Raw genomic sequence first — 14,870 nt, forward strand, 5'->3', positions numbered from 1 at the left:
GCTCCTCCGAGCCTCTCGCCGCTGCTTCCGCTCCGAGCACCGGAAGCGCGCGCCTGAACGCCTCGGGCCGTCGGCGAGGGGGAGGGGAAGTCGTGAGCGGAAGCGGAAGTGACGACTGAAGCAGGGGCGGAGACGCAAGATGGCGGCTGTGGTGCTGGCGGCGACGCGGTTGCTGCGGGGCTCGGGTTCTTGGGGCTGTTCGCGGCTGAGGTGAGCCAAAGGCGAACCAGGCTTCTACCTGGGGCGGGGGCGGCTCGAGTCTTTCTGGACGCTCCGTCTTTGGTTTCTACTGGTGACATGGCGCCCGTCGGACGGGCTCGCACTTGGGGACACTGGTGTCGTCCCTGAGGCGACGGGGGCCCTGCCTTGCCTTGCGCCTCGAGCCCGGGGATGCAGTCCCATCTGTCTCTCCTCTCCCCGGCTGCTGGGTCCTCTCCCCCCCCTCACCTAACGGGTCGACGGGCTTTCTCCGAGGCCATGCCTCATCTCTGCCCCCGCGCTTCACCTGCCGCGTGCTCCCTCAGGAGGCTGAGCCGGTGGGGGCTCAGCTCTGTTAGACCCGCGGGGTTCTGACACCAGGGTCCTGGCTCTCGGTTGCTGCGCTCTGTCCGTTGATCTCTGACGTTTAAGAACCCTTTCCGTCCCCACCGCTCCTCCCGCCCAAGTGACCGGGCCTGCCTTTCCCCACGCTGGAACTTTGTTCCGACAGCACAGGCGTCGTGCCTCCCCACACAACTAGCGCTGTTTCAGGGGTGCGGAGGTGCTGCCTCCAGGAGATGGATACAGACTGGAGCGTGAACAAAATATCGGCAGTCGCGTAAATGCTTTGGAGTAAACAAGCAGCCTTTCGTGATAGAAAATAACAGGAAAGACTAGACTGATGAGAGATAGTCCTCCATCAGGGTGACATTTAAGGGAAGAGCTGAAGAATGAAAGAAGGGGTAGGCATGGGCAAAGGGCAAGCCCTGGAACGGTGAAGCAGCTTTGGGGATGATGAGTCAAATGTATTCCAGGAATTGACAGAAGTATCAGTGTGACCAGAACCTATGGGGGTGTGGGGGTTCAAGAGATGAGTTTGGAGAGGGAGACAGAGGCCAAGTCACACCCGGCCTTCAGACCAGGTTAATAAGGGATATGGCTTTTATCTAAGACTTCGGTGATGCTGTTGGAGGGCAGAGCTGTTAAATGCTTTATGTGTACAAACTGCACTTAGAGTGAGTTACTGTTAATAAGCCCTGTTTTTACAGAGATAGCTACTAAGACCCAAAGGATGGAACCGGCTTGCTCCGGGTCCCGTGGCTGAGCCTTTGTTGTCAGCCTCTGCTTTGTCTTCCAAAGTCTGTAGAAATAAGTCCTGTAGAAAGGCAGATGCTGACTTTTAACCCAGACAAAACATAACTAACTGCACCTAACACGTCATCACAGGTTCGTTGTCTCAAGCCTGTTGTAACTGGGCTGCTTTCTGTTTTAGGTTTGGACCTCCTGCGTACAGACGGTTTAGTAGTGGTGGTGCCTATCCCAACATCCCCCTCTCTTCTCCTTTACCTGGAGTACCCAAACCTGTTTTTGCTACAGTTGATGGACAGGAAAAGTTTGAAACCAAAGTGACCACATTGGATAATGGGCTTCGCGTGGCATCTCAGAATAAGTTTGGACAGTTTTGTACAGTAGGAAGTAAGTACTGTTGTGGTGTCGTGGGTGGTCCTGCAGTTTTAACATGCACATGCTTTAGTTGACTGTTAGTTGTAATTAGCATGCCAATTATGAATTGTACCCTGAGTGGAAACAAAGTGTACGATTTCGTAAATGTTGAGCTTCACATATACCTGTGAAACCATCAGCACAATCACCCTCATGTAATTAAATCTGATTATTATGTCGTATTGACATTTTAAAATGTTTCTCTTGATTAAATCTTATTTTGAATATCTGATGCAACCTGTCAGTTTTCTTTTTACTACTAGTTCTCATCAATTCAGGATCGAGATATGAAGCGAAATACCTTAGTGGAATTGCTCACTTTTTGGAAAAATTGGCATTTTCGGTCAGTGCCCAGTTTTGTAATTTTTTAGACTATACTTTTGAAGGATGTTTGAGATTTTTCTTGTCTATAATTGTTATTTTAATAAATTATTAAGTTGCTAAGTTAATGTTAATAAAAGACTTTTAAGTTAAAAGATAATTTTTTGCGTGTGTTAAAGGCAAAAGTAAATTTTTTTAAAAAAATTGTATTTTAGGGATAGCCTGGATTGCTTATTTAGGTTTTCTTATTTATTTTTACTAGTCTACTGCTCGATTTGACAGCAAAGATGAAATTCTGCTTACGTTGGAAAAGCATGGGGGTATTTGTGACTGCCAGACATCAAGGTACACCAGCTTTTACGTACAAACTGACTTTGGGTCCGTGGGAACTGACGTTCTTGTCGTTGCTCAGATTCCCTTTGAGCCCCTCCCATCGGGAGGCGTGGAGATTCACGGGGAGAAGGAGCCCTGTCCTGGATGGAGACTTGGGTGGGCAGCGCCTACGCAGAGAAGCATAGCCCCCAGGAGCTCAGTTCACCCCCGTCAGTTCATCCAGGCTGTTGGCTGCATGCCAGGGAGGTAGAGCAGGCCCTGTTCCCAGATAGAGCAGAGGACCTTATATACGTACTGGACCCAGTAGCCAAAGGCTGTAGGAGCCAGGAGGATGAGTGGCTGACTTGGTCTGGAGTTGGGAAAGGAATCATAGGAAAGGCAGGGTTGGGCTGGTTCCTGAAGGAGTTTGCTAGACACACGGGGCACAAAGCATTCCAGACCGGGAGACGGCAGGGGCAAAAGGCACCAAGCCAGGGAGGTGCCGGCTGCTTGGTGGAGGGAGGGGGCAGTGTTGCCTGGAGTACAGTACAGTGGTCTTTGCATGCCAGGTGTGGAGCTTGTTCAGAAAGCACTGGGCAATGTGAGATGGGTGAATATAGATCACAGATTTTTAAAATTGTTAATGATTTAAGTTTGAATGCTAAAGAAATTACACATAAAGGACACATTAAATGCTAAGAATTGAAATTAGCTTGGAGGTAACATATTCACGTTCTAAAGCAAGGCCTCTTAATACTCCCTGACTCCCAGCTGCCCCTGCCAGGTTCCTGCCTGGTGTGTTTGATTCTCCGACTCTTGCCTCGAATCTCACTCATCCCAGATGAACGCCTTTCTCTGGCCAGGTGGCCGGTGTCATGACTCAGACCCAGCCCCCCTCGCCCTCAGCTCAGGCTTTTGTTCTTGCCATTCTCTCCATGTGGGCCAAAGTCACTGAGAATGGCTCCTCTTCAGGGTGATGGTCCAGCCAAGTCCCCTCTTCAGAGGCACTGGTGACCGCGTCCTGCCTCCCAAGCTCCCTCTTCTTCGCGGCTGTTGCGTCTGTTCTGCATGGTCTCACTTGATCACACTTGATCTCAGATCACCTCATGATTTCGTGCCCGTCCCATGGGCCAGCTCTGCTCTTCTGACTGTGCAGTGCCTCATGCCGGGAACAGATGTTACAGCGAGACAGAAGCTCCATACGAGCCAGCCATTGCTGTCCCCCAAGCCAGCTGAGGCCGATCATGTTTCCACACTCACCAGTGGGTTCATTCAGTCAACAGGAGGCTGGGATGAAACACTTCACCTTTTGAGAGAGACTATAGTTACAAAAACCTCTATCAGAAGTGGCTCCATTTTGACTCAAGCTGTGTGTAGCTGTGAGTCCTGCCTACCAAGCATTCACACTGTAAGACAGGAAAAGAGAAAGGGGAAAAGTGTCTGCTGTTCCCCGACAAAGGGTAGGAGGTGCCCCCTGGCACGCAAAGGCCAAGTGTCCCTGAAATGTCTGCTGGGCCCCAACAAAAGGTAGGAGGTGCCCCTGGCACGCAAAACCCAAGCGTCCCCTGGCTGTTGAGCAGAGTGTGAGTTCAGGGCCTGGCATTGTGGGCTTGTTTTTTCTTCCAGAGACACCACCATGTATGCTGTGTCTGCTGATAGCAAAGGCTTGGACACGGTGGTTGGCTTACTGGCTGATGTGGTTCTGCAGCCCCGGCTAACAGGTGTGGATCCCAGCCACTGGCGTTTGAGGTGGGCCTGGACATAGGGAAGACCGGAAAGGTTTGCAGAAGCCCTGTAGCCATGAGGAAGAGCACCATGTAATTGGAGCTTTAGGCCAACACAAAGTGACAGCGAGATCTCATAAGAAATAGCGCTGGGGCTGGGCATGGTGGCTCACACCTGGAATCCCAGGACTTTGGGAGGCTCAGGCAGGCAGATCACTTGAGCCCAGGAGTTTGAGACCAGCCTGGGCAACATGGCGAAACCCTGTCTCTACAAAAAAGATACAAGAATTAGCTGGGTGTGGTTGCTTACACTTAGAGTCCTAGCTACTCGGGAGGCTGAGGTAGGAAGATCGTTTGAGCCTGGGAGGTTGAGGCTGCAGTGAGCCATGATTGTGCCATTGCCCTCCAGCCTGGGCAACAGAGTGAGGCTCTGTCTCAAAAAAAGAAAGGAAGAAAGAAATAGTGCTAGTAGCCAGGCGTGCTGGTTCATGCCTGTAATCCCAGCATTTGGGGATGCAGAGATGGGAGGATCACTTAAGCCCAGGAGTTCGAGACCAGCCTAAGCAACATAGCAAGACTGTTCTACACAAAAAGGAAAAAAAAACTACTGATGATTGTAAAAGTCCTTAGTGTTTGAGAGAGTGTGTATTTGAGACATCTGTGCCCTGGGATGTTTTTAGTGAAATTGGTCCTTTCATTTCAGAAGGGCACCTCAGACTGTCTTTAAACAAGTGGAATGGTATGTGCCAGAAATTTCCATTTCACTGTTTCCATTACCCTCCTCAGCCTTGCAGATGGCAGGACTTTGAGTCCCTGTCAGGGGTGGACCAGGAGAGGGGATTGTTGGCTTTTCCAGATACCCTAAGGGTGCAGTTTCACAGCAGCTTGGGCTTGGTGTTCAAAGGCTACAGTCCCACGTTAAGATCTTGTGGTCACAACTGATGAAAGGCACCCTTGACATCTGTCTGTGCCTCTGTTTCTTTCTGGAGATAGAGTCTCTCTCTGTCACCCAGGCTGGAATGCAGTGGCACGATCTCGGCTCACTGCAACCTCCACCTCCCAGGTTCAAGCGATTCTCCTGCCTCAGCCTCCTGAGTAGCTGGGATTACAGGCGCCTGCCATCGCGCCCAGTTAATTTTTGTATTTTTAGTAGAGACGGGGTTTCACAGTGTTGGCCAGGCTGGTCTTGAACTCCTGACCTCAGGTAATCCACCCACCTCGGCCTCCCAAAGTGCTGGGATTACAGGCATGAGCCACTGCGCCCAGCGTGTGCCTCTGTTTCTAAGCACCTTCGTGTCTGGTCTTGTGTCCTCACAGCAGCACTTGGGACAGACAGGTCCAGTGTCTTTGGTGCCTTTCACCAGCAAGGAAGCCAGGGCTTAGCAGGCTCACGTGGCTGCTTCATGGCTGAGGTGGGATGAGAGGCCCAGGCCCCCTAGCTCCTGCTCCCTGTAGCAGTCCCCCTTACTCACACAAGCACCCAGTCTGCCCCTAGATGAAAGCAGAGGTGACTGCCAACAGCTACCAACAGGTGATACTCAGGCCAGCATACAAGCTGTGGGTCACTGCTGTGTTCCTCATCTGCGCCTGTGCAGACTGAGCCCTCGCCTTTGCGTTCTCTTGCAGATGAAGAAGTCGAGATGACACGGATGACGGTCCAGTTTGAGCTGGAGGACCTGAACCTGCGGCCTGACCCAGAGCCACTTCTCACCGAGATGATTCATGAAGTAAAATGTCGAACTTGAGAATGCCCCCGCATCTCGAACAATGGTCCTCAGGACACCAGGGGTGGTGGGGAGGGTGCCTCCTTGATGTTGTCCTTGCAGGTGATGGATAAATACAGAGCATTTTTTTGTTTTTTGAGATGAGATTTCTCCACATTGCCTACGCTGGTCTCGCACTTCTGGGCTCTGCTCAGGTGATCCTCCTGCCTCTGCCTCCCAAGTAGCTGGGATTACAGGCGTGAGTCACCGCACCCAGCTTAGAACATTCTTGATTTCTGAGTCTGCTGTTTATACCATGTTCGTATTTTCCAGTTTTTATAGTAACTAGGTCTTTACTACTAAACACGATTAATCTTAGGCTTTTTGTGAATTTGTATTCTGGAGAGGCAGATTTTACTCTTTTTATAAATATGCACACAGCTGCTATTGCCAGACTGCAAGTAAAATATCAGCTTGCGTCGGATTTTCCCAGGGCTGGCTGCAGATGGGTGCTGGTGCTGCTTGTTGGAGGAAGCCTGGTCGTGCTGTCTTCAGTCACCTGTGTCTGTGACTCTTCCCCATTAGGCGGCTTACAGGGAGAACACAGTTGGCCTCCACCGTTTCTGCCCCACAGAAAACATAGCAAAGATCAACCGAGAGGTGCTACATTCCTACCTGAGGAACTACTACACTCCCGACCGCATGGTGCTGGCCGGCGTGGGCGTGGAGCACGAGCATCTGGTGGACTGTGCCCGGAAGTACCTCCTGGGGATCCAGCCGGCCTGGGGGAGCGCAGAGGCCGTGGATATTGACAGATCTGTGGCCCAGTACACTGGGGGGATTGCCAAGGTGAAGTGGCGGGAATGTCTCATGGCCTCGGGTGGGGAACACGTTCCCTGGCCCGTGGTGTGGCATGTTTTTGTATTGATTCTGAGGGTGATAGGTGTTGACTGCACCTGTAGCTTTGCCTTAACACATACTGTAGTCCCACAACAGGGCATGGAATATGTCTCCTGCTGAGGGTGAGTGCTGCTAGGTCTGAGTGCAACCCCCGCAGAAGGTGGACGCAGTTCTTTCCTCTAGGGGAGTGGGTCTGCCGCTGCCTGCATTGCGTTGTTTTGTTTTTTTTTTTTTTTTTTTTTTTTGAGATGGAGCCTCGCTTTGTCACCCAGGCTGGAGTGCTGTGGTGCAATCTCGGCTCACTGCAACCTCCACCTCCCAGGTTCAAGTGATTCTTCTGCCTCAGCTGCCCAAGTAGCTGGGATTACCACCACGCCCGGCTAAATTTTGTATAGAGATGGGGTTTCACTATGTTGGCCAGGCTGGTCTCAAACTCGTGACCTCATGATCTGCCTGCCTCGGCCTCCCAAAATGCTGGGATTACAGGCGTGAGCCACCGCGCCCAGCTTTTATTTATATATATGTATATATATATTTTTTTGTCTTTTTGGTAGAGATGGAGTTTTGCCATGTTGCCCAGGCTGGTCTTGAACTCCTGGACTCAAGTGATCTGCCCACCTTGGCCTCCCAAAGTGCTGGGATTTTAGGCATGAGCCACTGTGCCTGGCTGGCATTGGATTTCTGTGTAAGCACTCTGAAGATGATCTCATCTGGGGTTTGCGAGCCCTCACTGTTTTTCACATGGCGACACTTGCTTGTTTTCTTGGTTACAGCTAGAAAGAGACATGTCTAATGTCAGCCTGGGCCCAACCCCCATCCCCGAGCTCACGCACATCATGGTTGGACTGGAGAGCTGCTCGTTCCTGGTGAGTCCTGGTGCTGGGTCTGATGGCGTTCCTGATGCAGTGTGGCCGGCTCAGCCAGCCCTGCCCTCCGTCCCTGGCGTCTGACGGCACTCCTGACGTGGCGTGGGTGGCTCAGCCCGCTTTGCCCTCTGTCCCTGGCATCAAGCGGTGCTCCTGATGCAGTGTGGGCGACTCAGCCAGCTCTGCCCTCTGTCCCTGGCGTCCGACAGCGCTCCTGACACAGCGTGGGTGGCTCAGCCAGCTCTGCCCTTTGTCCCTGGCATCCGACGGCGCTCCTGACGCGGCATGGGCGGCTCAGCCAGCTCTGCCCTCTGTCCCTGCAGGGGGAGGACTTCATCCCCTTTGCCCTCCGTCCCTGCAGGAGGAGGACTTCATCCCCTTTGCCCTCCGTCCCCGCAGGGGGAGGACTTCATCCCCTTTGCCCTCCGTCCCCGCAGGGGGAGGACTTCATCCCCTTTGCCCTCCGTCCCTGCAGGAAGAGGACTTCATCCCCTTTGCGGTGTTGAACATGATGATGGGCGGAGGCGGCTCCTTCTCGGCTGGCGGGCCTGGCAAGGGCATGTTCTCCAGGCTCTACCTCAACGTGCTCAACAGGTTGGTTGCACTCTTTTCTGTATCCTTAGGCCGCCAGGCCAGGCCAGGTGTATTTTTGGACCATGAGGCCACCTTCCAGGTGACTTTTCTCCAGTTTCCCGTGGCCTGATCCTGGCGAGTCCCCTTCACTCCCATGACTCTCGCTTCCTCCCAGGCACCACTGGATGTATAACGCGACCTCCTACCACCACAGCTACGAGGACACTGGCCTCCTCTGCATCCATGCCAGCGCCGACCCAAGACAGGTGAGGGCCCCGCCTGCCACCATCCTCGGCGCGGCTGCCTGTCCAGACCTGGGCGTCCCTGCCTAGATGGGTTAGCAGGCTGGCGGGCGCAGGCCACACTGTTATCGCCTTGCCCTTCTTCACAGGTTCGAGAAATGGTAGAAATCATCACAAAGGAGTTTATTTTAATGAGCGGAACCGTGGACGCGGTAAGTGCAGTGTGGTGCCATTTCCAGGTGTGCCTGTGGTGTCTGACAGGAGACAGCCATGTTGTAGGAGTGGCCACCTGTGGGCCTGGTCCCTGAGCCTCAGGGCCAAGGTTCCGGCAGGGCAGGGCAGGGCAGCCAAGGAGGCACAGTCTGGGGCTGAGCTGCTCCACCTGGGAGCCCGCTGAGGCTGTTCTTCCCTGGTCCAAACCCCGAAAACAGAAAAACAGACCACCGCCCTCCCCCAGCGCTCGGTCCACTTCTTTCTCTGAGCCACTGGGGACTGACCGTGTGACCCTCTCAGCTTTGCTGGTGAAACGCTGGAGGAGTTTGTGCGTCTTCCTCAGCCACTCCTGTGAGGTGACTGGGGTGAAGCAGCTAGCACAGGTGGGCTGCAGCATGGGGTGTCTCGAGCCTTTCCCTGGCTCCATTCTATGTTTGAAACTGTATTTGTTTACCAATTTTTTTTTTCTTTTTAAGATGGAGTCTTACTGTGTCACCCAGGCTGGAGTGCAGTAGCTCAAATTCAGCTCACTGCAACCTCCACCTCCCGAGTTCAAGCCATTCTTCTGCTTCAGCCTCCCAAGTAGCTGGGATTATAGGCATGCGCCACCACGCCTGGCTAATTTTTGTATTTTTAGTAGAGACGGGGTTTCACCATGTTGGCCAGGATGGTCTCAAACTCCTGACCTCAAGTGATCCGCTGCCTCGGCCTCCCAAGGTGCTGGGATTACAATTACAGGTGTGAGCCACCATGCCTCTCTGTTTACTAATTTTTTAAGCTTAGTTTTTGATGCTTTATATGTCTGGGAACCTCGTTACTTCCTGGACCAGAACTGGTACAAATAAGCAAGTTTTATACACACACACACACTCTTTTTTTTTTTTTTTTTTTTTTTTGAGACAGAATCTTGCTCAGGCTGGAGTGCAGTGGCATGATCTCAGCTCACTGCATCCTCCACCTCCCGGGTTCAGGTGATTCTTCTACCTTAGCCTCCTGAGTAGCTGGGATTACAGGCGTGTGTCACCACCCTAGCTAATTTTTTTGTTTTTTGTTTTTTGTTTTGAGACGGAGTCCTGCTCTGTTGCCCAGGCTGGAGTGCGGTGGCACGATCTCAGCTCATTGCAACCTCCGCCTCCCGGGTTCAGGTGATTCTCCTACCTCAGCCTCCTGAGTAGCTGGGATTACAGGCACCCATCACCACACCTGGCTAATTTTTTGTATTTTTAGTAGAGATGGGGTTTCACCATGTTGGCCAGGCTGGTCTTGAACTCCTGACCTCAAGTCATCTGCCCATCTCGGCCTCCCCAAGTGCTGGGATTACAGGTGTGAGCCATTGCACCCAGCCCCGTGGCTAATTTTTGTATTTTTAGTAGAGACGGGGTTTTACCATGTTGGCCAGACTGTCTCGAACCGCTGACCTCAGGTGATCCACCTGCCCTGGCCTCCCAAAGTGCTGGGATTACAGGCGTGAGCCACTGCACCCGGCCAGGAAAAAAAGCATTCAAGAAATAAAATTGTGGTTACATTAATATGCTTCAGTTCCACTCGTGCACTGCTGGAAAAACAGTCCTCCACTAATGTGAAGTCAACTTGAAATAAATATGAAGTATTTAGGTATTGCTTAAAGTTGCAAAAAGACCTGTCTAAATTAAGAATTGTTTTACTTAAAAGAAATGGTATAGAGGCCAGATCCAGTGGCTTTTGCCTGTTATCCCAGCACTTTGGGAGACCAAGGTGGGAGGATCACCTGAGCCCAGGAGTTCAAGACTGGCCTGGGCAACAGAGCAAGACCCTGTGTCTATTTAAGGGAAAAAAAAAAAAAAAGGCGTAGAATCTCTGCGGCCCATGAGTTTTTGGTGTTTGTTTTTCAGTGTGCTGGCTCCTAGATCTGCCGGCACGTCTTTCTCACAGCACCCCTGCCTGTTGCCTGTGCCCTGAGACAGTCTGAAGGCAGCCTAGGACCCGCACTGCCTCCCTCAGAACCTCCCAGGGACTTTGCTAAAATCAGCTGCCTGGGCCCTGCACTAGAGGCGTCTGGGGAAGCCCCAGAACCTGTGTTTCATTTGTTTCCCCCTGAAACAAATGAAACACGGCAAACCATGTTGCCACCTTGGGGTCCTGGCGTTTAGGAGTTGACTATTTTACCTTCTCCTGCTGCGTGTCACACAGACAGTGAAGAAGAACTCAAGGGAGGCACATTGTTCTCATATTTCAAGTGTGGTAGAAGCCAGGTAACACGTAGCACAGCCCTTCCCTAGAAAACCTGAAGGGGAGACCAGCAGGGTTGCCTGTGACTTGGGCCTGGGTTCCCGCCTTTTTTTTTTTTTGTGACGGAGTCTCGCTGTGTCGCCCAGGCTGGAGTGCAGTGATGTGATCTCGGCTCACTGCAAGCTCCGCCTCCTGGGTTCATGCCATTTTCCTGCCTCAGCCTCCTGAGCAACTGGGACTACGGGCGCCCGCCACCACACCCGGCTAATTTCTTTTTGTATTTTTAGTAGAGAAGGGGTTTCACTGTGTTAGCCAGGATGGTCTCAATCTCCTGACCTCGTGATCTGCCTGCCTCAGCCTCCCAAAGTGCTGGGATTACAGGCGTGAGCCACCGTGCCCGGCTTCCCTTCCCTTTCTTATATTCAGCTTTGGGCACAGAGATGGCCTTTTACCATTGCTCGAGTGGGGGTGGAAGGTGGCATGGGGCGAGTACGTGCTCACCTGACCGGACGCTGGCCCCAGGTGGAGCTGGAACGAGCCAAGACGCAGCTGACGTCAATGCTTATGATGAACCTGGAGTCCAGGCCTGTGATCTTCGAGGATGTGGGGAGGCAGGTGCTGGCCACTCGCTCCAGAAAGTTGCCGCACGAGCTGTGCACGCTCATCCGTGAGTACCGCAGGGGTAGTGAGGGGCTGCCGCAGGCCTCGGCTAGGCTCAGAGGAGGCCATCTCGCCCTCCCGCTGGCCGTGGTGGGCCTGTGGTATGTCCATCACACCCGGAATCCGGGGCCTTCACCAGTTGTCCTCAGCAGGGGCAGCCAAGGGCAGGGCCGTGGGGTCGCAGACCTGGTCTCACTTCCCGGCCCCACCATGTACCTGCTGCCTCCTTGGCAGGTGACCCCACCCTCTGCACCCCTGGGAGGGGCTGTCACTACTTTCCAGAGCTGTTAAAGAACTCAAGTTAGTAGGCGAAAAGGGCTCAGTAGAGGACTGCTACATTGTACGTGGAGCAGCGGCGGCTCGGAATGCCGCTGTACCGTTGCTGGCTCTCAGGCAGGAGTCTCAGCCCCAGGTTTCCGGGGCCCCCATGAGTGACCTTAGGAGGTCTGCATTTCCTGAAACTGTGTGCCAAGTTGTATGTACATCGGACTCTTCTGGGAGACAGGCTTAAAACCTGGCACAGGCTGCCTATTAAGTTGGGGTGGCTCAGGCTTATGATGTCACCTGTGGGCATCTCCTTTCCAGGCCTGGAGTCCCGGGCACTTGCCCTGTCCCGTGTGGGCCCTTGTCCTTCCCTCAGGAGCCCCCGCTTAAATCCTTGAGCGAGTGTCCAGCCTCTCTCGGGCCTCGTCTTCTGTAGAAAACAGACCCACCTGGACTCTATCCCTCCTGTCCTGAGGTTCCTGGGTGCAGCCCTTTGGCCCTCTCTCACCCCGCCCTTCTGTCCATGCGGCCCTCAGGGGCTCAGGGTTTTTTCTGCAGACCCGTCCTAAAGTGAGTTCGTCAGACATGGAGCTTGCTGTTCTGTAAGTGTAACTCTTCTTGGGTGGCTTTGTCCTACATTTTTAGGTCATTGCCATGTCCCCATTTACTGAGAACTCACTTCTGTCACTTTTGGACTCACCCTTGGCTACACCCAGTGGCTGCCTTTGGGCCCAGGTGCCCCCAGCAGCAGCACAGCGTGAGTGAGTGGTACAGACCAGCCACCCCCTCCGTGTGTTTACTGACGCAGCCTCAGCGTGGAGGCTGTGGCGCGCTTGTGTGACGCGCGTTTGCCCTCTGCACTAGGCAACGTGAAGCCGGAAGATGTGAAGAGAGTTGCTTCTAAGATGCTCCGAGGGAAGCCGGCAGTGGCCGCCCTGGGTGACCTGACTGACCTGCCCACGTACGAGCACATCCAGACCGCCCTGTCGAGCAAGGACGGGCGCCTGCCCAGGACGTACCGGCTCTTCCGGTAGAGCTGCTCCCCGGCCTGACAGACCTAGGAGCTGCAGCTGGAGTCCGTTTCCGTGCGTGTTAGTTTGGACATGAATTTAGTCTAAAAAGCTGTCTGGTTGTATACACGGTGCGAACAATGTCGCCGCAGCACCCACGCGGTTTGCATTATTTCAGAATTCAATGTGCCGATCAGTGGAGTCAGTATTGAGCCTGACCACCGCAAGCCAGAAAGCAGGTGAAGTGCCCAGCGCTGGAGTGCAGCGTGCCACCAGGAGGGCGCTCCTGGTCAGCGCTCCCCTCCTCAGGGGCTTTGGGCACATGGGGCCCCGCAGGTTCCTTGGAGGAGCCCTAAGCCGGGAGGCAGCAGAGATCAACCTATCAGAGCCTCCCCGGAGGCCACCGTGCTCCTGTGTTGGGTACCAGGACTCACCTCTGACAAACAGGACAAGGCAAGGGCCCAGTCAGCTCCGAGGAGCACGGTCCACGCGTGTGCACACGGCTTCCTTGGTAATAAAGAGCTGGCATCTTTCTTAGCACGGTGTTTTTCTTCTCGCCTGGGGAGGGGCGGTTCTTAAGGGCTGTCTGAATTGGCAGCTTTTCTAACATGGAGGCCTTCCTCCCTGTGAATCATCTGGTTTGACCCCGTGTCTTGAAGCTGTTCTCGTGCGACGCGCTGATGTCAGGGGTGTCGCAGCATGCATGGGGCAGGGTGACGGCGGGGGGTAATGGTGACCGGCAGTGAAGCCTGCAGGTGCCTTAGAGGTGGGGAGCACCGCCAAGCCAAGGAATGGCCGCAGATGTGGGTGTTTCCAGAGATCTGAAAGGCCGCATGGCTTAGGGAATAGCAGCTACAGGGTAACTTTTCATGTGGTGTAAAAACTTGTACAAGTGGCCGGGTGCGGTGGCTCACGCCTCTAATCCCAGTACTTTGGGAGGCCGAGGTGAGAGGTGACACGGTGCTGGCAGTCCTCACAGCCCTCGCTCGCTCTCGGCGCCTCCTCTGCCTGGGCTACCATTTTGGTGGCACTTGAGGAGGCCTTCAGCCCACTGCTGCGCTGTGGGAGCCCCTTTCTGGGCTGGCCAAGGCCGGAGTCCACTCCCTCAGCTTGCAGGGAGGTGTGGAGGGAGAGGCGCGAGCGGGAACTGGGGTTGTGTGCGGCACTTGCGGGCCAGCTGGAGTTCCGGGTGGGCGTGAGCTTGGCGGCCTCGCACTCGGAGCAGCCGGCCGGCCCTGCCGGCCCCGGGCAATGAGGGACTTAGCACCCGGGCCAGCGGCTGCGGAGCGTGTACTGGGTGCCCCAGCAGTGCCAGCCCACTGGCGCTGCGCTCGATTTCTCGCCGGGCCTTAGCTGCCTTCCCGCGGGGCAGGGCAGGCCTCGGGACTGCAGCCCGCCATGCCTGAGCCTTCCCCCGCCTCCGTGGGTTCCTGTGCAGCCCGAGCCTCCCCGAGGAGCGCCGCCCCCTGCTCCATGGCGCCCAGTCCCATCGACCACCCAAGGGCTGAGGAGTGCGAGCGCACGGCGCGGGACTGGCAGGCAGCTCCACCTGCAGCCCCGGTGCGGGATCCACTAGGTGAAGCCAGCTGGGCTCCTGAGTCTGGTGAGGACGTGGAGAGTTTTTATATCTAGCTCAGGGATTGTAAACACACCAATCGGCACTCTGTATCTAGCTCAAGGTTTGTAACACTCACCGCGAGGGTCCGCGGCTTCATTCTTGAAGTCAGTGAGACCAAGAACCTACCAATTCCGGACACAGAGGCGGGCGGATCACCTGAGGTCAGGAGTTTGAGACCAGCCGGACCAACATGGAGAAACCCCGTCTCTATCGAAAATACAAAATTAGCTGAGCGTTGTGGTGCATGCCTGTAATCCCAGCTGCTTGGGAGGCTGAGGCAGGAGAATCGCTTGAACCCGGGAGGCGGAGGTTGCTGTGAGCCGAGATCGCCCCACTGCACTGCAGACTGGGCAACAAGAGTGAAACTCCATCTCAAAAAAGAAACAAAAACAAGCAAAAAATGTGTACAAGTTAAAACTTGTAACGTGGTTCTCAAACACCCATAGAAGCCTCGGGAGCTCCAAGGGGTGTGGGGAGGTCGGGCCTGGAAACCTGCATGGGCCACCTCCAATGCTGCCTGTAGTGCAAGGGTAGCTTCCTGCATGTGTGACTCTG

At 54.2% G+C, this 14,870-nt stretch overlaps 1 protein-coding gene and 1 long non-coding RNA gene across 2 annotated transcripts; both read left to right on the plus strand.

Moving 5' to 3' along the window:
* Window positions 1-124: 124 nt before the first annotated feature.
* PMPCA (peptidase, mitochondrial processing subunit alpha) lies at window positions 125-13,234 on the plus strand (the record flags this gene model as incomplete). The annotated part of the gene is given in 13 exon segments (NM_001133387.1): window positions 125-210; window positions 1,472-1,674; window positions 1,965-2,044; window positions 2,285-2,367; window positions 3,961-4,055; window positions 5,685-5,785; window positions 6,347-6,610; window positions 7,435-7,527; window positions 8,003-8,121; window positions 8,276-8,366; window positions 8,492-8,554; window positions 11,286-11,430; window positions 12,552-13,234. Coding segments are annotated over 13 exon segments (1,578 nt in total). The 3' UTR covers window positions 12,722-13,234.
* Window positions 8,564-10,343, plus strand: LOC134759813 (uncharacterized). The gene is made up of 2 exons (XR_010136631.1): window positions 8,564-8,938; window positions 9,032-10,343. It is a non-coding gene; the product is annotated as an uncharacterized LOC134759813 (long non-coding RNA).
* Window positions 13,235-14,870: the final 1,636 nt, after the last annotated feature.

This window comes from Pongo abelii, chromosome 13 (genome assembly GCF_028885655.2).
Source record: "Pongo abelii isolate AG06213 chromosome 13, NHGRI_mPonAbe1-v2.0_pri, whole genome shotgun sequence".
Lineage (NCBI taxonomy): Eukaryota > Metazoa > Chordata > Mammalia > Primates > Hominidae > Pongo > Pongo abelii.